The sequence below is a fragment of the Callorhinus ursinus genome, unplaced genomic scaffold, assembly GCF_003265705.2.
Source record: "Callorhinus ursinus isolate GAN/ISIS: 27379988/994484 unplaced genomic scaffold, GSC_fseal_2.0 scaffold1, whole genome shotgun sequence".
Classification (NCBI taxonomy): domain Eukaryota; kingdom Metazoa; phylum Chordata; class Mammalia; order Carnivora; family Otariidae; genus Callorhinus; species Callorhinus ursinus.
The window spans coordinates 58,810,526-58,831,582 of NW_027397063.1; the positions used below are offsets into that span (position 1 = coordinate 58,810,526).

The 21,057-nt window shown below is 51.4% G+C and overlaps 1 protein-coding gene across 4 annotated transcripts in view; it reads left to right on the plus strand.

Annotated features, from left to right (window-relative positions):
- Positions 1-21,057, plus strand: part of PDIA5 (protein disulfide isomerase family A member 5) — a 90,416-nt gene that overhangs the window by 47,387 nt on the left and 21,972 nt on the right. For all 4 annotated transcript variants that reach the window (XM_073894361.1, XM_025875314.2, XM_073894375.1 and 1 more), the window contains 4 exons: positions 2,434-2,501; positions 10,079-10,170; positions 10,264-10,335; positions 16,439-16,575. In XM_073894361.1, the coding sequence (XP_073750462.1) occupies positions 2,434-2,501; positions 10,079-10,170; positions 10,264-10,335; positions 16,439-16,575 (369 nt within the window). The remainder of the gene's footprint in view (positions 1-2,433; positions 2,502-10,078; positions 10,171-10,263; positions 10,336-16,438; positions 16,576-21,057) is intronic.

Genomic DNA, 21,057 nt, shown 5'->3' on the forward strand with positions numbered 1-21,057 from the left:
AGTGAGAAAGTAAAAGGGTGCCCGTTCTAACTTTGGGGAGTTGAGAGTGACAATTAGTCTTACTTCTTCCACTGCCTCTCAGTCGAATCTGTTGGAAGATAAATTCAGATAGGGATCATAGTAGCAGCTCTATTTTTGGTGAAGTTGGATTGGAAACTGGCTTGGCCCAGAGCTTCCTATTACTCTTCCCATCACCTCTTCACCTCACTAACTTCTTCTCCCAGGACTGCAGGGCTCCATCCACGGGGAGTTCGGGGGACGCGGCGGGTAAGGCTGCTGCAGGCTGCAGGCAGGCAGAGCTGGACGAGAGACGCCAGCCCTGTGGGGACAGTTCATAAGTTAAGCTTCTGACTGATGCACGTGGCCCAGAGGGTGTCCGACTCCCACCACCCCATCAAGTCACCAAGTGAAGAGTGGGTGAAAGCAAGTGCCCTCCCACCCCCACTCATTTTTCCTCCTGAGAGTGACAGCCTCTGTCCGCTGTGGAGGGGATCCCCCACGGCCGCAGAACCCCCGGGGGTACACACTCAGGTCTTGTGTTCCTGGGGCCTGCCCTACTGAGTGTCAGGCGCTGTCTCCACTCCACAGAGGGCAAAGCTGAGGCTCAGACTGTGTGGCCAGGCTTAGAGAGGCAGCAAATGGTCAAGGGGAGAAGCAGGCCTGGGTCTCCTACTCCTCGGAGCCGAGCTTCTTCCTCTGCTGTGCGGCCTCCTGTTTGTCTCTACTGTGTGACATCCAGCCTGGGGCATGGGCACCTGGCCGAGGCGGCCTTGTTGTCCCTGTGTGCAGCCTCTGTGAAGTCCCACAGTGGGAACGGTGTCCCCTGACAGATGGCACATTCGTTTCTTCATGGGGATGGTGCTGTGTGGGCTGCTGGAGGGGAGGTACCTCGTCTTCTGAGGGCAGAAGCTGTGGGCTTGTGCTGTGTGCTGACCTGGCAACAGCTCCCACTCTCCTGAGTCTCCCGGAGTCTGAGCCTGTACTAATGGCATGAGCCTGAGCCCACGCTTCATATGCTGCTGTGTGTCCCGTTGTGTGTTCATCTGTCTGCCAGGCAGGGATGTCAGGGAGGGGCTGTGGGCACTTAGGGAGCTCCATGTCAAAATAGCCTGTGTCACATTTGGTCCAGTAGACTTGGTCCTGGGGAGGTTCCAGTGGTCCCAGGGTAGCTAGGACCTGCTCACAGTTCTCCAGAGTCTGTATGTGGCCCAGGGGGTAAGAGCACCTTTCTGATCTGTACTACTCTGCCCACGGTCGGTCTGCCACGGCGTTAGCTAACATGGATTAGAGCTTGTCAGCCTGCTGCTGCATGGCCCTGTCCCCCCTGTGTCATGTTGAGATGAGATCCAGCCTGACACGGGGTTCTGGGCAGCTCTGGTGTCTGCGGCCTTCAGGTGCATCTCAAAGCCTTTTTATAGCAGAGCGTCTGTCAGAAAGAATAACAGCTTGTCATGTCAGAGTTCCTTATGTCTGAAGAAACCAGTGCGTGTGCCCTGTGGGGTCAGTGCCAAAATGTGGCCTGCTCCGACTGATGCAGGGTGGGGCATGCTTTTAAATCAAGGTCACTCTGAAGTACTAGCGGATCTTTGGGGCTTGGCTGTCTGGGCCCCGTGTCCCCCAAGGCTTGGGGGGCCTTCACCATCCCAGGGAGAGAAGAGTGTGACCACATGGTAGACCACAGAACCCCATAGAGGGTTGAGCCAAAGACATCATAGAATCGTCCGATGTCAGAGCTAGAGGGGGCCTGAGGTGGTCTGCTCCAACCCTCCTCATTTGCCAGAAGGAGCCATCAGGCAGAGAGGAGAGGTGACCTGTCCAGGGCCGTGCAGTGCATGACGGGAAGACAGGCACTCAGGTGTGCCGATCCTGGCCTGGCGCTCTTCCCACGAGGCCTCAGCTGGTACTTTCACACCAGCCCGTCTCCACTCACTGCCTAATTATTCCTGTGGATAGAAGGAAAGGGGCGTGGAAATCCCAAAGCTCATCGTATCTGTGGTTGGACAGTTTTCTTCCTAATGGCATCTGGTTCATGTTCATTCGTAGCCCCTGACCAGGCAGTGAGGGGAGGCTTTTAGCTGCGCTTTCCTGTTGCCTCTTCTGGTTCCCGGAATTCCCGGTGAACTCATGATCAGCCCTAAATTATTCCCTGCTTTGCCCTTCTCCAGCCATGTCGTGTTTGCTTCGTCAGTCCCACACTTATTGAGGGACTGCTGGGCTGTGTCCTATCCTCTGCCATTGAGACTGTAAGCTCTTTGGAGGGCAGGGCCTCTGCCTCCTGTTCCTTCTGTGTTCCCACGCCCTGGGGCAGTCCTGCCCTTCTGCAGGCTGGGTAAAAGTTGGCTGCCAGAGGTCAGCCTGAGGGGAGGGAGGGCAGGGCACGGGGGTCTGGCACCCGCTATAACCATGTCTGCTTTCTCTCCTGCCCGTGACTAGGGTGCAGCATGTGCAAGAGGATAATGCCCCATTTCCAGAAGGCCGCGACCCAGCTGCGAGGCCACTTTGTAAGTGAGGCCCACGGGCCTGGCCGGGCTGGCCGGCTCACCTGGAGAGTCGGTGGAGGCGGGGCTTAGGGTGGGGGAGGACAGATTTGAAAATTGTGAGGACTTCCCCTCCTACCGCTGCCCCTGCTCTCTGCGCCCGTGATCCAGACCTGTCCTTAGTGGATGGTGAGAACTCCACAGGGTTGCTGGGACCAGCAGAATCTGGCTCTTGTCCAGCCAAGGCCAGTGACACAATAGCCAGGAAACCAGCAAGAAGCACAGGTGGTATTGCTGGGTGACCAGGGGCCATCTGCAGACCATCAGCGCTCCAGAATGACCGGGGCGGGGCTCCAAAGTGGGCCTAGGCTCCTGGTGCTGGGTAGCCCAGTGGCAAAGAAAGGGGTGTTGGTGACCAGTGGTGGGCCCAAAGCACAAGCGGGTTCAGGGGGCAGTTTCCTGCCAAGCTTGCCAGGGCTGTGGTTCCTGTGTGGTGGGACAACAATAGAAATGACAGCAGAAATAGGTAGTCCAGGCGGGGAGCTGGAGACCTGAGCTTGCAGGTGCTCTCTGAAGGACGGTGTGCAGCGTGTGTGGGGATGGGAAGCAGACAGGAGCCAGGGTTGTCTCGGGGATGCCCACCTTTCAGGGACAGGAGGGGGAAGAGGAGCCACTGAGGAAGTGGGCCTCAGGAAGGAAGAGCAACCGGGATGGTGCAGGAGGGGCGGGGGAGACCGGGCAGTCAAAGCTCACCAAGCTGAGGACCCCTCACTGATGGTCCTGGTCATCTCTGTGCGGCCCCCACCCACCAGCCTTGTCTCTTCTCCGCTGTACGTCTGTCCAGTTTTACACTTACCCTGAGCCACAGAGATTAGGGTTTTTTTTTTGTTTTGTTTTTGTTTCCATTGGCGGCAACAGAAAAAGAGTTGCTGGCTCCTCCAGGGAGCGTGGAAAAATCCATACACGTTTTATGAAAGGTTGTGGGGAGGAGAGCCATCACGGTGGGGCTGGCCAGAGTCCCATGAAGGGAGTTCAGAGGTGTTAAATCTGAATCATGATATTTATGGATCGAACTAAGTTGGTGATTAGTTCAAAGTCATTTTAAAAAGTTGACATGGCAGCACCTGGGCATGGTGACAGCCCCTCCAGCTGGGCTGCCTGCAAGATTGGGTTGCAGAGAACTGGTGCTTTCTCTTTTGACCTCATTCTGGCGCAACACCAAGGTCCTGCTTGTTTCTCACTAAGGAATTTTTAGCAACTTGCCTAGAGATGTTTGGCCTTGGGGCACAGATACATCACTTGGGGGGAAGTTTCACTGCATTTTGGGGCCTCAGTAGATAGCATATTTCACGATTATTTCGCCTGGAGAAAAGACTGAATTACCCAGTGTTCTCCCTACCCACACTCGTTTACCCTTAGAAAACTCACCTCAACTTCCTAACTCTGTGGTGTGATTGAAGTCAAACAGCTCCAGCCCCGGTCAGATCACAAATGCCTGGCCAGCTCCATCAGAGCAGGCGAGGTCTTGGGGCCAGTGTTGTGCGACATCTGGAAGATGCTCAGCCAATGGCACATCTCCCTGCCGAACTTAGTATTCTTCCCAGCCCCTCCTGTGCTCCCACAGAGCTTGTCTCTGCCATGCATGGCCAGGTCTACTCCTCTTTGCTTTCATTCCAGATCATGTTGTTCACCCGTTGATACTAATTATAATATGGTTTTCTCACTGTAGTGTGAGCTTCTTGAGCACTGGGGCCGTGTTTGGTCCGTGTCTGGTTCTTCAGCACAAGCACAGAGCCAAGCTCATAGTGGTACCCCATATGTGCTGATGAATGAATGAGTGAGTGTGTGGCTTATCACTCCTGAGGACATTTTATTTTAAGCTCTGCATTTACTTAAAAAAATGATGCTCCTCTTTTTTTTTTTTAATATTTTATTTAGTTATTTGAGAGAGAGAGAGCACAAGCACAAGTCGGGGGAAGGATATAGGGAGAGAGAATCTCAAGCAGACTCCACACTTGATTCCACGACCCTGAGGTCATGACTTGATCCAAAACCAAGAGTTGGATCCTCAACCGAATGAGCCACCCAGGTGCCCTGATGTTCCTCTTTTTAAAGGACGTCAGAGCATCAGTTATTAAGGACAGAGACAAAGTGGGAAGGATGTTTGTGGGACGAGGTCTTTCTCCTTGGCCTTGGGCTCACATGAGGCTCTTTCTCAAGATTAGCCCTGAAGATAACTTGTTATAAGGGTACTTGCTTCCAAAAAAGAAAACAGCAATAACTACAACAACAACAGTGCCTGCTTCTGCCTGGGCCCAAGTCAAGAAACATAAAAAGTGACCCTCCCAGTTCCCTAGACAACATTACGGAAGACTAAGTGGGGTCGTCTGGGTGCCTGGAGCGCCTGGCTGCTCAAGCCCAGCTTTGGCTAGGTGTTAGTTACCTTGGCCTAAGGCATCTGTGTTGTGTGAAATCATTCATTTCCTTGCTTCTGTGTTTCTTGCTTGGGGTACGTTTTGTTCTGTTTCTTAGGAAAGCACCTTTAGCAAGTTCTCATCCTTTCCCAGCTCCGTAACTGGGGAAAAGTGTGGCCACATGCACACGACCTGCTGCAGGAGGCCTCTGGAGGCCAGGGCTCATGGTACAGCCACAGCTCCCCAAAAAGAGGGCGACCAGAAGCGTGATTCCTTTCTGTCCTCACCGCAGGGCAGAGATGGGCTGCTAGTCCCCAGAAATCAAATGCTTGCCCCCTCACCACTGCTGAAACCCAGCTGGACTAGCACCTCCCGTCTTCTCTCCATCTCGGTCATCTGTGAGCGCTTTTTGGCTAGCCGTGTCTGTAGCAAGGGTCAGAAACCCTCCTCCTCGACAAATTTCTTGGGAGGTATCCAACTTGATGATGTCTTTAAGATGTAAGCTAGGCCAGGTCAGCGATGCTCAGCTTTTGCCATTTTCCAAACTCAGATCTGCCTCTCTTTGCTGTCATTAACATCTGGTGACTCATTGGTATCTGTCCTGTGTACTGCTGCTAATTGACATCTTGTCAGCAACCGTTGCTGTTCCCTGTCTCAGAGCAGCCTTCAGAGCCTGTCCCCATCTGCCTCCTCTTCCCAGCTTTGCTAGTGACCGAGGTCCACCCTGAGTCTTTTGTTGACCTTGGCCATCATGGGCCATCGAGGTGTGAACACCGTGACATGGGTCGGTCATGGTGACAGACTTGGGCAGATTACACTCTGGGGCTGGCCCTTTACTAACCAGCTGGGAGATCTTGGGCAAATAGCCTTGGAGTCTCTGGTTCCCTGCCTGGAAAATGGGGATGATGATGCAAACCCTGTCTAACTTGCTAGGTTGTTATGAAGAGCAAGTGGCTGGTGTGGGGAAACAGCTCTGTAACCTACAGATACTTCCCGGATGCACATGATTGACCCCCTCCACTGCTCTGTGCTTACTCTTCTTCCCACTCGCGAAATGAGGGTGCTCCCGAGCTTCCTCTTTTCAGCCTCTTTTCTTATTAGCACAGTGGAACGAGGGCTCGGCACTGTGCTTTCCTTATTGTGATGGTCTCTCCCTCAGTGATTTTATCTACGTCTGTAGTTTCAACAAAATGCAGCTCCGTGGAGCCTGAGTCCCTAAGTTCCAGGACCATGTATCAGACTCCCTGCTTGACATCTTGGTCTGCATTTTTCTCCTTACATCCCAAATGCAGGATGTCTAAAATAAAATTCAGTATCTTGCCACGCAGCGGACTGCCAGCTTGCTTTCATGACTCTCCCCAAGTACCCCAGGCTCCTCTGCCAACACGCCTTTTTGCCGGGGCCTCATCATACGTCTCTCTCCCTCACATCCTCCATCCTCTCTCTGCCCACCACCCTGGGTCAGGCCCTGGTTAGCCCACCAGGGTGATTGCAAGAGACTGCTGACTTCTCTTCCTGACCCATGACTTGCCCCTTACAGCCTGACCTGTTTATATTTAAAAAAGAAAAGGGGGGTGGGTGCCTGGGTGGCTCAGTCAATTGAGTGTCCAACTCTTGGCTTCGGCTCAGGTCATGATCCCAGGGTCCTGGGAATGAGCCCTGCTCAGCGGGGCGTCTGCTTCTCCCGCTCCCTCTGCCCCTCCCCTGCTCATGCTCTCTCTGTCTCTCTCTCAAATAAAATAAAATCTTAAAAAAAAAAAAATGCAGCTGGAAAACCCTCCAGCGCCCCCTGAATAAAGTCCTGCTTGCTTAGGCATTAAAAGCCTTTCCCAGAGTGAGCTCAGTGGACTGGTCCAGCCTTCTCTTGTAGCCCCCTTCTGTGTCCTACTGTCCGGTTAAACCAGCATATGCCCCGCTGCTTGGGCTGCATCTCGTTTTGTCTCACTTCCGTGTCTGTGGAAATCTTACCTTCCCTTGAGCACCAGCTCTGTGAAGCTTCCATCTTGTTCCTGCCGGATCATGAGGCAGAGCGAGTCACGCCACCGAATGGCACCAGCACCTGTGGCTCCAGGTCAGGCCTTGTGGCCTTAACTTTTCGGTTGAGACCAGTTTTGCCTCATTTGGCTTTACAGACTCCAAAAAGTGTTTGTACGCAGTTGTTCAAGAAATATTTATCTCAGGGCGCCTGGGTGGCTCTGTTGGTTAAGTGTCTGCCTTTGGCTTAGGTCATGATACTGGGGTCCTGGGATTAAGCCCCGTGCCAAGCTCCCTGCTCAGCAGAGAGTCTGCTTCTCCCTCTCCCTCTGCCCCTTCCCCCTGCTCGTGTGCTCTCTCTCAATAAATAAATAAAATCTTTAAAATAAAAGATTAAAAAAAATACTTATCTCATTAATAAATGCCCCCAAGAGGCACAAGAGTACTACAGAAACCCTGAGAACTAAAAGTTCATCACAAGCAAAGATGGTTTGGAAAGGCTGCACAGGAAGGTGGGATGAATAAATCTTAGGTAGTAATTGTGAGATGGGGAGTGGGCATCCTAAGCAAAAAGACTAGAAGACACAGAGTAAGGGCCAGGGGAATACAGCATGTATTCTGGAAGTTTGGGCAGAATTGCAGAGCTTCTTAGTAGTATTAATGAAAACGGCTAACATATTTTTAAATTTATTTTTGTAATTTAAATTCAATTAATTAACATATACTGTATTATTAGTTTCAGCGGTGGAATTCAGTGATTCATTAGTTGCATACAACGCCCAGTGCTCATTACATCACATGCCCTCCTTAACGTCCATCACCCATTTACCCCATCCCCCCCAACCTCCCCTCCAACAACCCCCAGTTTGTTTCCTAGAGTTGAGTCTCTTACGGTTTGTCTCCTTCTCTGATTTTGTATTGTTTTATTTTTCCCTCCCTTCCCCTATGATCCTCTGTTTTCTTTCTTAAATTCCACATAAAAGTGAGATCATATGATAATTGTCTTTCTCTGATTGACTTATTTCACTTAGCATTATACCCATGTCATTGCAAATGGCAAGATTTCATTTTTTTGATGGCTAACATTCCATTGTGTGTGTGTGTATATATCTATATCTGTATGTATAGATATAGATATAGATATAGATATCTCACATCTTCTTTATCCATTCATCTGCCAGTGGACATCTGGGCTCTTTCCATAGTTTGGCTACTATGGTCATGAACGGCTAACGTATTCTGAGAGTTGTAGATACTTTACTTTGAGTGTTGTAGATCCTTTATCTGTACTATCTTTCAGTAATCACAAAGAGGTAGCTGCCGAGGAGGAAACTGAGGCACACAGGCAACTGACTTGTTCAAGGAAATCTACTGAGTAGGGATTTAGGACCCAAACGAACATCCTGATGCCCGCGCCTGAGCCTCCTGGCCGCCGTGGTATATTGCCAACTGCAGGGTGCCTTAGACAGCAAGCAGTCCAACCTCCTCCCTGTGCAGCGGTCTCAGACTCTCCCATTCCTGGGAGAATAAAAAACCTAGACCCTAGCAAGTACACAACTAAGAGTTTTATAAGAAAGAAGAATTCGAAAATGAGTTAGGGACTGTACGGTCTTTGAGTGTGGTGTTAGATGCTAGCCCGTATTCCGTGGAATTGAAAGGTTTTGTGCAGGGGAGTGATGTAATGAAAGAGGAGGTTGTGGAAGATTAATCTCATGGTGGATGTGTGCAGACGCTAGGGAGATCAATTAGAATAAAAAAAGAACTTTAAAGTAGACAATTATTACTGGAACAGGCTGCTGAATCAGTCTGGGGAAATGAGCAGAATGGCTTTTAGAGGGTCTCAGGGCTTCTAGTAAGTTCTATTTCAGGCTTATTCTCCCCATGTTTCTTGCAGCATCCCACAGATGAGCTGGGGAGAAAAATCAGTGATTTAGTAAGCATTTATTGTGTGCCACTGTATGCCGGGCATTGTGCTAGCTACCTAAGACAGTTGGAAAGACATGTTTAGATGCCTCTAGGGATGGTGCTGCCAGAGGTACAGGTGGCTTCCGTCACCAGGAGGATTTGGTAGGAAATCAAGAACTTGACGATTATTGAGCACCAGTTTGGTGCTGAGTCCTCTGACACGGGTCATCTCCTTCAGTTCTCTTGAGAGCCCTATGATTACTTTCACCACCCACGTCTCCCACACAAGGATCCTCAGTGAGGGTGAGTGACTTGCCCAAGGTCACATGATTCCTAAGTGGATGCAGTCTTTGGAATCAAGTTTGTTGTCCATTGAGACTACTGTTTTCCTTTTTCTCTTCCTATGTTTCCATATATATTGTTCAGCACAGTCGGCTTCCCGGGTTTCTTCTCTCTGCTTCTGTGACTGCTCCTGGCTTTTTGAACTTCCTTTCCTCTCCCCTCCATGCTGCCCTGCTTTGAGGAGCAGTCTTCCTGTGTCTGGCCACTCTGACTTCTTTCTCTCTGGGTTGTTCTTAGTATTTAGTAACATAGCTACTAAAATTCTCCTTTCCCATTAGGTGTGTTGGATAGGGGGGGGCCCTTGCAACCAGAACAAGTTCAGACTTCGGAGGTGGTCCAGTCAGGCTGTAGGTAATGGTTACAAACAGGAGGAGAGAAGCGAGGGATCTAGCAGTCTGGAGGGAAGAGAGTCAGGCAGGTGGATTGTCATGAGAGCCACACTCTCTCCCTGGCCACATAGGAGCTGTGAGTTGCACACAAAGCTGAGGTGGACAGACGGAGGCAGGCCACGAGGACATTGTGGAATGGCTGAGTGGTGACTCAGCAGCTTAGGAGAGGAGTACAACCTTGGTTGACATGGGCAGGGAGAAAGCATAATGTGGACTTGGGTGCAGTAGCCCCACTCTAGGACCTGTTTGAACTTGGTAGCAAGGCCAGGTGTCTTCCTCAGCCCTCAGAACTTTGTTTTTGCTCTGGGATGGCTCTCCCCTACAGGGCAAGTAAAAGAAACCCCTCTACAGAGGGCCAGCACCTGGCCCAGACCCTGCATCTTCCAGAGCTCTGGGCCGTCATTCCCAGCTGGGTTAGCTTGCTTTGCTCCCCTGCTGCCCAGGGCTGCACGTCAGTCTGTGAGGCTCTGTCCCCTTCATCTGTTTCTGGTGGGACGGATAGATGGGCTGTGTGTGGACAAGGTGGGGGTGTCTGCAGGGCAAAGTGTGGATAGGTCTGTTCTCCCTTTGCTGCTAGGTGCTGGCTGGGATGAACATCTACCCCTCGGAATTTGAGAACATCAAGGAGGAGTATAATGTGCGAGGCTACCCCACCATCTGCTATTTCGAGTAAGTCCCCCGCTTCCCTTCTGATGCTCACTCCCCTCCCTGATGGCGTTTGCATCCCTGGCTGAGCCCACGTTGTCTGTCCACATTTCACAGGAAAGGACGGTTTCTGTTCCAGTATGACAACTACGGGTCCACAGCTGAGGACATTGTGGAATGGCTGAAGAAGTAAGTGGGATGGTTGCCTCGGGGGTGTATGCCTAGAGGGTGGGACCTTAGCTAGACCCTGGGGTGGCCCCTGGTCTCAGGGCTGTGGCTAGGGGCCAGGAAGAGAACCAGGAAGGGAAAGGTCCCGCTGTGCTGCCCAAACGGTGGTTTCTGGGTTGCTTCTAGGTGAGGATGGGGTCTTTGTGGGTTTAGGATATGGGAATCAGGAGGATTTGGTGTGACTCTGGCCATGGTGACTGCATTTCAAATAGTTCTTTTCCCCTTACTACCTATCTGATGGGGTATTTCTCATTGAGGATGTTAGTTTTGAGAGAGGCTTCACTGCAGGTCTTTCTGAAAATTGGATTGTCAATTGAGCACTTACTTCAAGTACAACAGTGTATGAGGTGCTGTGAAGCTCCTAAGAAATACTCTGATACCTTAGATTTGCAGAGTGCTTTGCCATTCATGTGCACTCCCCACAGATGCTGCTTCATGGCAACCTTGTGATCCCTGTTTGTAATGTGATTGGATCCTCCTAATCCAGAGTACCCCTTATCTGGACCCCCCACCGAGCTAGGTGTGTGACTGGCATGACCTTGACGGGTGTGTTGGAAGGGGAGTCTGTCTCCCCCACCATGGGAGCTGGGGAGAGGCCGCCTCTCCTGGCAGCCTCCTCGAGCCGTCCCAGCCAAGCACTTTCCCTGCTTGCTTTGAGCTCTGCCTGTCATCAGTTTGGCACATACCAGTCACTGCCATTGTGTGGCTCTTTGTGCATCGTTCTTGGAATAATACCAGCTAACATTTTTTTGGGCTCTACTTCGTGGCCGACCCTATTCTAAAGACTTTATATGGATTCTCATGTAATCCTCAGAACAGCCCAGAAAGGAAGACATTATCCTCGGCCTTATTTAATGAATAAGGTAGCAGAGCACAGTGATAAGGAGCTTACCCAGGCTCCTGCATTCGACAGGGAGCATGGCCAGGCTTGCCCTGGGCAGCTCCCCGGATTTCTGCTCGGAGCCCCCTACCCCTTGCCCAGGTGCTGGCACAGTGGATATTCATTGACATTACCTGAGGGGCACAAGGTAAAAGAATTAGTTATCCAAAGATACGGAGGTTGAGAATGTGTATTTTCAGAATGAGAAGGAGGATGAATTTTGTACCCCTGCCCCCAACAAACAAAGAAACAAACTGTCAGATTCTAAAGGCTGAAACTCCCAGTCTTCTGTTTTGTGGGTCCCTGGGAGATAAGATACAATGGTAACACCATGTGTGCACGGCATCTTTTGTTTCTCGGGAAGCATTGTCCTATCTCTGTCCTCATCAATTCCCTCATTTCCCACCCCTGCCCGGGAAGGCGGCCCCCCATTCTCATGTATTCATTGTTTTAACCTGGGCCTTCACTCCCCTGTTTTCCTTTTTCATTTGGTAATAAGCATGTCCTCTCCTCTAGCCAGACACATCTTACTCTGCTTCGGGAGAAGGTTTCAACAAATAGCAATCTCATTTGTCACCAGAGCATAAAATCTGTCTGCCTCCCTCCCCCTTCTCTAACCTTTTCTGGTTTCAAAATACACTCATATCTTTTTGGAAGGATAAGGTTTAGTTTTTGTTTTTTTTTTATTGAAGTGTTGAGAATTGCTTGCTAACCCTACACCAGGGGAGCGTGTCAGTGGAGTTTGTGAGACAGGTGATTATCTCCCCACTGGGGCCTGGCACTCTGTCCCCCACCCACTCCTCTGTGCCCACTGCCACCCAGCTCCTCCACCACACTCTGTTCTGGACAGAGACCTGGAGGCAGCCCCGGGCTGGCGGCCCCCCACCCTCCATTTCCCACCTTTCCTTTTCTCCCTCTCCTCACCCCATGTGGGGAGGAAACCTTGTTAGCAGTTTCTGGTTCAGTCCCGGTCTCCAGGCTGAGAAGGTTGGTGGGGTGACTCCAGGGAGGGGGTGCGCAGCATCTGGGTCTCCCTGGGCAGCCCTGTCCAGCTGTCTGACCACCGGTGATCACTGGGTCAGGGGCACTCGTGGCAGCAGCTCTTCCGAAGGCCTAACTGTAGCCCCCAGCACAGGAAAGGTAGTGAGACCACCTCCTGAAGGACCGCCAGTGAATCCCCTCCATCTCGCACCCCAGCAAGAGCTAGTGATGTCGCTGTGCTGGCAGTTGGCTTAATTTTTGAAAAAATATTTTTTTATTTCAAGGCTCTTCAAGTGAGATTTGTTATTATAGAAAAACTTAAAAATATATTTAAACAAAAGGAAAAGCCCTCCCTTCTTCCCTACCCAAAGATAATGTGTTGTAATATTTTGGTGAATTTCCTTCCATTACCCAGCTCTGTGTGTGGTTTTTCCCTGTGACAGGTGTTTTAAGTCTTTACCGGTCTTGTCCCACATCCTGGTGGTTGGCAGTGTTCCCACCTTTCCTGCTTCCTGGCACCTCTTCCCTGGGCCTTCCCATTCGTTGGCTGCTCAGGGCTTATGTGTGGCCAGGTGTAGAAGAATGAGCATGGATCTGGCCTTGCCAACTCTCTGGATGACTTTCAGAAGCCCAGGAGAGAGGAATCCAGATCTCGTGCCACACCCCCCCCCCATGAGTGGCTGGCCAGTGGGCACTGGGTGAGGCCAGGTGGAGACTTTGGGGTCTGAGTGTGCAAGGACTCTGGGGTAGGTGCGTTGATCATGGCAGGCATGTCCCCTTGTGCTCCCACTGGCTCCGTTCCTCATTCTTCTCTCTGCAGATTTCATGCTGCTGAGTTGGGCTTGGCACCTAGAGGTTGTATGCACGGTAGTCTGTTTTGACTGAGCCACTTGTTTCTGCCTGTGTGTTTTTATTTCAACCAGAAGTGAACTGAGAGCAATCACAAAGTTTTCTTGACTTGCAGTGCTTATTGCATCTTATCTACGGCACGGGCACCTACCTCAGATAAGTGTCTGATTTATGTGAACTTCCCAGTCTGGAGAGCCCAGTAAATTGGAGTCGCAGGATTGGAAGGGAATAGAAACATCAGTGAATATGTCTCTAGCAGTTTGCCTTGTAACGTTTGCATTACCTCTAGAACAGATGCAGTTACCTCAGTCCCACTCAAACACCTTGGTAGAACGAGGCCTTGACTCATGTTGGGGTCACCTACTCCTGTTTGAACCATTTCTGGATTTCAGTCATAAATGATCTCTAGGAACATTCGGGTAGTACTTACACATTTAGAAAGTATCTTACTCCAGAGCATTATCTGTCTAGATGTAGCTGAGAGGTAAAGAAAGTCCTCCAAATACACTGTCTTATAGATGTTTGAAGTGAAATTGGTTGCCTAAGCCCTAGAGCTGATAAGTGGAGGAAATGGGGCTCAAACCCAGCTCTTCTGACTCCCAGCATGGCTCTCTTTCCCTCTCATCTGTTGTAGATAGAAGGTTCTTCCTTCCAGTGACTGAAGTTTCCTTCTCTGGAGCTTCCACTTGTTGGCATTGCTTCTCTTCTTCAGAGCCACAGAAAATAAATGTTCATTTCTCTTCCTGATGCAGTCTGAAATATTTGAAGATAGCTGTTGTGTTGCCCACGTCTTCTCTTCTCCAGGTTAAACACCTCCATTGCCTTCAACCATTCTTCTCTCATTCCATCATTTATTCAGAAAGCGTTTACTGGGTGTGTTCTGCACGTTAGGTGCAGGAGCGATCAGAAGGAGCCCCGGTCTTCGAGGAGCCCGATGGTAAAAGGCATAAGTCAGGAATAGTGTTTGGCTTCAGACTTCTACTCAGTCCTTCTCTTTGCAGTGAGCCCTCATGCCACTGTTTTGCCCAGCTTTTATGCCCAGCTTTTCAGTCCTCTCCAGAAAGTAAACGGTTGTCTCCTGCGTGGGAGAGGGGTGTTCACCTGGCTGGTAGCCTGAGGGCCAGGATCTGAGGGCCTAGCTGCTCAGGCTTTTGGTATATGCCCTGTTTCCAGCCTCTGCCATGGCCCTGCTTCCAGGGGTGGTGCCTTGGGGTCCTTCAGAGACTTCACCTTTGCTCCTGGTGTGGCTGTCGGGCCCCCGGCCCCTGTATGTACCCTGCACCTCAGGTCTCTGCCCTCTGTTTTGCTAGGTCGCTTTCCTAGCTTCTAAAATTGCACTGACCTCTTTTCCTCTCTTCATGTTGTCTTTCCTGTTCTTTTTGCTCCTGTGGGTTCTTCTGTTTTTTAAGTCTTGTTCTGTTATTTTAGTGGTTTTAGAGGGTGTTCTCTGTGTTTAACTAGAAGTTTCTCAGGCACTTTCTATGCTTGTACTGCAGCTAAGCCGTGGCTTCTCCATTCTGTGCTCTCATAGGATGTTTAAAAGTTATTTTAACTTCTGAATAAATTCCATTCATTTAATTAAAATAATTTTTTAAAAGATATTTGAAAATCATACATTGAAAAGCCTCGCTCCCACTGGTTTCCTTAATCCTGTTCTACCTCCTACCCCCTAGAGGCAACAACATTGATTAGTTTCTTTATGCAGATGCAAGCAAATATGGATTACTGTTTTTTATCTCTCCCTCCTTTATGCAAAAGTTAGTACATTGTGGCCTGTTCTGTGTGTCCCAGTGGTCTATCCACGTCAGTGCATCGAGAGCTTTTTTTGTTCTTCCTTATCTTGCTCAGCCCCCGTCGTGTGGATGCACTGCAGTTTATGTAACCATTTCCTACCAATGAACACTAGGTTGTTTCTAATCTTTGGCATGGCAGATCATCTGCGGTGAATGCTTCAAACATACATAGTTTCGCACGTGTGCATTTGTACCAGCAGGATAAGTTCCCTGAAGTGGAATTGGTGGTGTTTGGAGCCCAAGTATGGGAGCCTCGGTCTCCTGGTGTTGGTCTGGGACCATTGTCTGGCTAGTGACTCATCCCAAAGCACGATTTTGCCACCAGCACCGTCTGACATTGGATGTACATGGGCTGGAAATGGCTTGCCCTCTTCCCGCTGAAGCAGCGGGAAGTCTGCTTGGGCCCAGGGGGCCCTGCTGAGGCCACTAGCAGGGAGGGCTTCTGAAGGTGACATTGAACCCGGGCTCTCTATGGGGTGGGGGCGGCAGATCCCATTGTGTCGGCCATATTCTCTCTCATGATTCCTAGCCCTGGCTGCTGGCACTGTATACTTTTTTTCTACTGTAGGCTCTCAGAGGCAAGAAACAATGGTTGTCTTTTCACATTTGTCATCCTAAAGGATTTTTTCAGAGCGGCAGTTAAGGGGCTCTGAAAAAGGTGCTTGTGGCGGCAAAGCCTCTGGGGCTCGTGTCCCTGGCAGCCTTGTCCTCTGCTCTGGAGCAATAGAGGGCCCCTGCGAGCCTCCCCCTGGAGCAGCTGCAGTGTGCCGTCATCCCTGGGGAAAGCAGACTCCCGGGAGCTTAGGCAGCAGCTTCCCGAGGTTTTCAGCCAGCAGGTGGGGAGTGGGCATCTGGACTGACCTCCAGGCCCGGCTCCTCCTGATCCAGCTCTCCGCCTTGGGGAGAACCGGAGAGCTTTGTTCCTGGTCTCTAGAAAGGACTAGTGACGTAGGGTAATTGCTGCCAAGGTTAGGGTGCCCCCCGGCCCCACTCTTCCTCCTCATGACCCTCCTTCCACGCTGGTCAGCCTTGCAGCACCCATGTGGCAGGCCCCTTCCCCCGCCCAGATTTGGTCTTTCTCAGACACTCGGCCTCTCTTTCCTCCTAACCACTGCACATACGCCTGCCCCCCCCCCCCCCCCGCCCCCACCGCCGCCCCAGCCCGTGGGGAGCTACTAAACACAACAGTGAGCTTCGCCAAAGGTCACTCCTTGTCGGTGCTATTTATTCCTGCCGGTTTGCTGAAAGTTAGAAACAGCCTGAGACGCTGTCAAACCCCCAGATTCCTGGGAAGAAGGGGATTTCTTGAGCTGCCTGGAGAGCTGTAGCTAAAGCCGCTGTTTGTGAGAAGACATTCGGCTAAGCACCTCTGGGGCTCTGCGGGGATGGTTAGGTGGGTAGGGCCAAATTGCTCACCCCCTGCTCCTCCACCGAGGGGTTTCCGGTGAGCCCCGGCAGCAGGCCACGGGAGCCAGGGGGGCTCTGGCCAGGGGGCTGGATTTCATAAGGGCTGCCCCAGCCCCGGGCTTGCTCTGAGCTCTGCCTGTTTTTGGTCTTCCAGTCCGCAGCCGCCACAGCCCCAGGTCCCCGAGACTCCCTGGGCAGATGAGGGCGGCTCCGTTTATCACCTGACCGACGAAGACTTTGACCAGTTTGTGAAGGAACACTCCTCTGTCCTCGTCATGTTCCATGCCCCATGTGAGTGGAACCTTGCTCCTCCCGCCACATCCTTTCCTCCCTGAGCCTAGGGCGGGCACTGCTCTGGGACGCGAGTCCAGTGAGCACTTGCCTGTCGGACGCCTCCTCGTGCCGGGATGCCCTGGTGCCGGGCAAGGTCCCTGCCCTCACGGCGCACACAGCCCACCCTGCGTCATCATCGGGGCAGCACCCACATCGTGCTCGGGTCACAGTGTCCCTCAGCTCAACCTGGTGGGCCTGAGCGCCTTCCTGTCAGTCAGCATGAGTCAGGAAATGCAAATGAATTTCCCAGAATTGGACTGGAAGGGCCCTTAGATACCAGCTAGAACAGTAATCACCCCTAATCTAGGTGGGGAAATTGAGGCCCCCAACAGGGCCTGTATCTTGCCCAGCAGCTGAGAGGGTACAGTGAGGCCAGGGCCAGAGCCTTAGCTCCCCCAGCATCTAGAATGCCTTCCTTCTGCTTCAACCTGAAAGTTTCGTAGCCTGAAGCAGCCACAGTTGGATCAGGGAAGGGAAATGTGTGAATGCTGTAAAAGGTGTCTGCAATAATGGCTGGAAGGCCTGTAGCTCAGGAATTTTCTAGGCCAGTGTCCTCCCCATTCCCATGGAGAATGGAAAATTGATTGTTGTTTGTTTCCAAGAGGGAGAAGGCTGCTCCTGGGGAGGTGAGCAAGGGGATGACTGCCCAGGGATGCAGAGTTCCTGGGAAAGGAGGGCCCACCCCCCATGGGTGGACAAGGTGGGTCCTCAGCACCCTGGGACAGGTGCATCTGCGGGTGGTGGGGGGCTCTTCTCTCAGAGCTTCTTCCCAGCTCTTTGGCCCAGTGATGGTAGGGAAGAGATTGTGAAGAAGAAAAACAGGCAAGAAATAACCGCTTTGTAGAGCAGTGCCATAACCATCCAGTCGATGGAGGTACATTGGGCGAGGAGAATGTCGTATTCATCGTCGCAGGGGTAGGAGGGGTCTTTATGCTAACAGCTGTGTATCACCCTGTGGTGATACAGTGGCTCCCCGCGGGGTCAGCTCCTTTCATGTTCCCCACAGCGCCGCTAGGCCAGGATGACGAGCCCCGTTTTACAGATAAGGAGACTATCTCACAGAAATGGCCCGAATTGTTCACTGCTCCGTAAGTGCAGTACTGCTGACCCCCGGGTCTGCCGGCGCCCCCCCCCCCCCCCCCCCCGCCTCAGGGTATCACACGGGTTTGGTTAGTCAGGATCCCTCACTGCTAGGGATTTCCCCAGCCCCTTCTTTCTGAGAAGTGCCAAATTCTTGAGAGAATCCAAAGGAAAAATCTTCCTGTGACCCTTCTTCTGAATTTCTAGAAAACTGACAAAACACCCCCAAAAGCTAAGTTCCAAAGAGCCTCCTGATTAAGGGCCATGATGGGCCCTTAGGAGCACTTCACCCCCAGCCCTGCCCAGGCCTTAGTGAGCGTGTCACAGTGTCCACCTGGCTGACATGTGCTCTCCCGGCGCGTCTCAGGGCTGCTTGTGGAAGCCAGATCAGCGTGAGGTCACGTTGCATGTACAGTTGGGGTCAGCCCGCCTGCATCCCTGTCCCATTAGTGCAGGCGGGCAGTGGCTGACTGTTTACAGTTCCTCCCTGGGAACGTCGCCCCTTGCAGCCTGACACAGTGCAGAGTGGTTTGAGCAATGGTTTGTGGTTGATGCATCTTAGCGTGCAGAGTGTATATCCCCTATGATGAATCTGGTATATTATCCAAAAACAATATGTACTACATAGATTGGAATTTTTTGTCTGTGTTCTTTCTTGTAGTCTTAGGTTGTGAGCAACCCACTGTAGGAGCTGATGCTTGCAGGGTCTGGGGCCTGGAGCTTATTCGTGGTGTCCCTCCTTTTCCCTTCCCTCATCACTCCTGCTCTTCGCTCCCTGAACCAGAAGGATCTTGTTCATCACTTCCCCCCTCCCCCACCCGTGCCCCACTCTGTGGGCACAGAGTAAGGGCTTAATGGGTGAGAAACAGACCAATGAAGTTGTTTAGAGCTAAGTTAGAGAAAGAGAAATAGGAACCAGATAGCAACTTTTGTTTTCCCCATCAGTCATTGTTATTAATAAATATTTTGAAAGCCACCCTGCTCCGTGCAGAGCCCTGTTGAGGGGGCTCTGATTTCAAACTTAGCAAACGGAGACATCTGAGGCTTCCGTTGGTGGGTGTCTGCTTGTGAGGAACTCTGCGTTCTCTGATGAGGTCCCTGCCAGCCGCCTGGCTGTGCGTGCGCGCGTGTGTGTGTGTGTATGCGCACACGCGTGCGAGTGCGCATATGTGTGGGCTTATTTCTGCTCGACTGACAGTGACAGGGATCAGGGCAAAAGCATGCAGTGAAGCTTCCTGTTAAAGCTCCCATTGAGTCATCTCTCTGTGTAGAGACTCCCTCCGTATCCAGGAGCATGGTCTGTCACCTGGGAAGTGATGGACCGCTTGTGGTTTTTGAGAGAATTCGGAACCCAGGAGAGGACAGCTGGGAGCAGAGAGCTCTTGGCTGCCTCCCTGTGCAGCTCATGCGAGAGTACTCCAGAGAACCCACAGCGCTTGTGAAACCACTTGTGTGGTGTTTGAGTGACCGGGAGAAAAGGACAAACGTCAGGAGGCCAGAGACTGGCAGCACTGTCCGAGGTTTCCCAAGTGCATAAAAGGTGAATTCTGGAAATCACAGCAATATGACAGGTTTCCATCCCAGACCAAACAGGGAGTGGTTTAGAAACAGACCATACTGGAGACTTAGAAAAACAAGTTGGGATCTATCGACAAAGAAGACCATAGTTTCTATGAAGGATGAAGGATCCCTGGATGTACTTGGTTTGTTTCTTGTGCAGATTAGATTACTGGGTTGATGAACTAGCGTGTCTTTGTTTTATCAAAAGCGAGTCTCCGCCTTCCTGACTGTGATGGGGGAAAAAGGGAGGGATGGGGCCAGCCTGACTGGAGCACCTTCTTGGTGCTGAATGACCAGGAGTCCAGCTTGGTTCAGTCTGGAGGGTGGTACTTGTTTTTTATTCAGCAGTTTTGTTGAAACTATAAAAAACAAGGCATACTTCTAAATCTGCAAAGTTTAGAGCTGGAAAAAGGAGCTAAAATATCGAATAATTACATTTCAGGTTTCTTTAAAGATGCCAACAGACTGAAATAGTAAGGCTCAAACTGAAAAGCTGAATTTATTTTTATGACTTTCTGGTAATTAAAGAGGAGTGCATGTACATTTTATAAAGGGATAATATGGGAAAATATAGAGAAGAAAATTCACATTCATGATACTGACTCCCAGAGAGAGCCACAGTCCCTCTTTACACTGTTATTTCTATGCACAGAGTATATGCTCAATGTCTGTTGCTTCCCGGGTTCTGCTGTAAAAGGCCAGGAAGAAAAAGGGTCTTCAGCTTTCCACCTGACTGGTGCCTGCCCCGGGGTGGGTGCTCCCTGGCATATGAAGGTTCCAGAGGCAAATTACTTGGTTCTGTGCCTAGAACTTTCATCGGGCGCCTCCGGAGCTACACGCCTGGGTTCTTGGCAGGAAAGGCACCCGTGCCCCTCACCGTTGCATATCCTCCACTGTCCGGTGGTCTGCTTCTTTACCCTCTTTTCCGGCTTTCCTGCCACTTCCTTCCTACCTCAGCCTCATCACTTTCTCTCGCTTCCCCTTCACTTCTAGCTGGAGTGGATTAGAAACCTCACACAGATCCTTCTGCATCCTCTACATCTGATACCTGAGTCATCACTGAGCAGATAAGCACAGGCCCAGCACACGGTGGGCCCCTCCACGTACCTGAGCTCCAGTCCTGGCCCGTGAGCAATGGGCTCTGAGAGGAGGGTGTGCACTGCACAGGGCAAGGACAGAGCCTGGGCCTCGGTAGCGCCCTGGGAGCAGCCCTCCATCGCTCAGCACTTCCACCTTTGTCATGCATCTGGCCCCCAGTGTGGGGCCTGGCATGGGTGTGGGAGGCTGCAGCACCAGGCCCAGCTCTGTGGTCCCCCAGAGGACAAACATAGTGTCCACAAAGGGTGTGGCAGCAGGACGCGGACTCCTGCTGCTCCGTGGGGCCTTTTGTTTCTTTCTGCAGCGTCCTGAAGGAGAAAAGTCAGACTATACGTTGTCATCCTCTTGTTACCGTGTGCTTTGCTGCAAGCACACCCACCTGCTCCTCCTTCTCCATGTACCTCCGTGAGGCCAGGGGAGGACACAGTGCTGTAATAACACTGTCTGAGAGAGCATCACTCCCGTGGGGACAGCAGAAAGAACATGGGGGCTCCCAGGGAGGGTGTCCCTGAGGTGCAGCTTGTCTCTCCCATGCGCCCCTGCCCCATCCACCCCCTTTCCTTGGCAACAAGCCCAGATGTTTGCTTGCTTGCTTTTCTTTCTTTCTTTCCCTTTCTTTCTTTCTTTCTTTCTTTCTTTCTTTCTTTCTTTCTTTCTTTCTTTCTTTCTTTCTTTTCTTTCTTTCTTTCTTTCTTTCTTTCT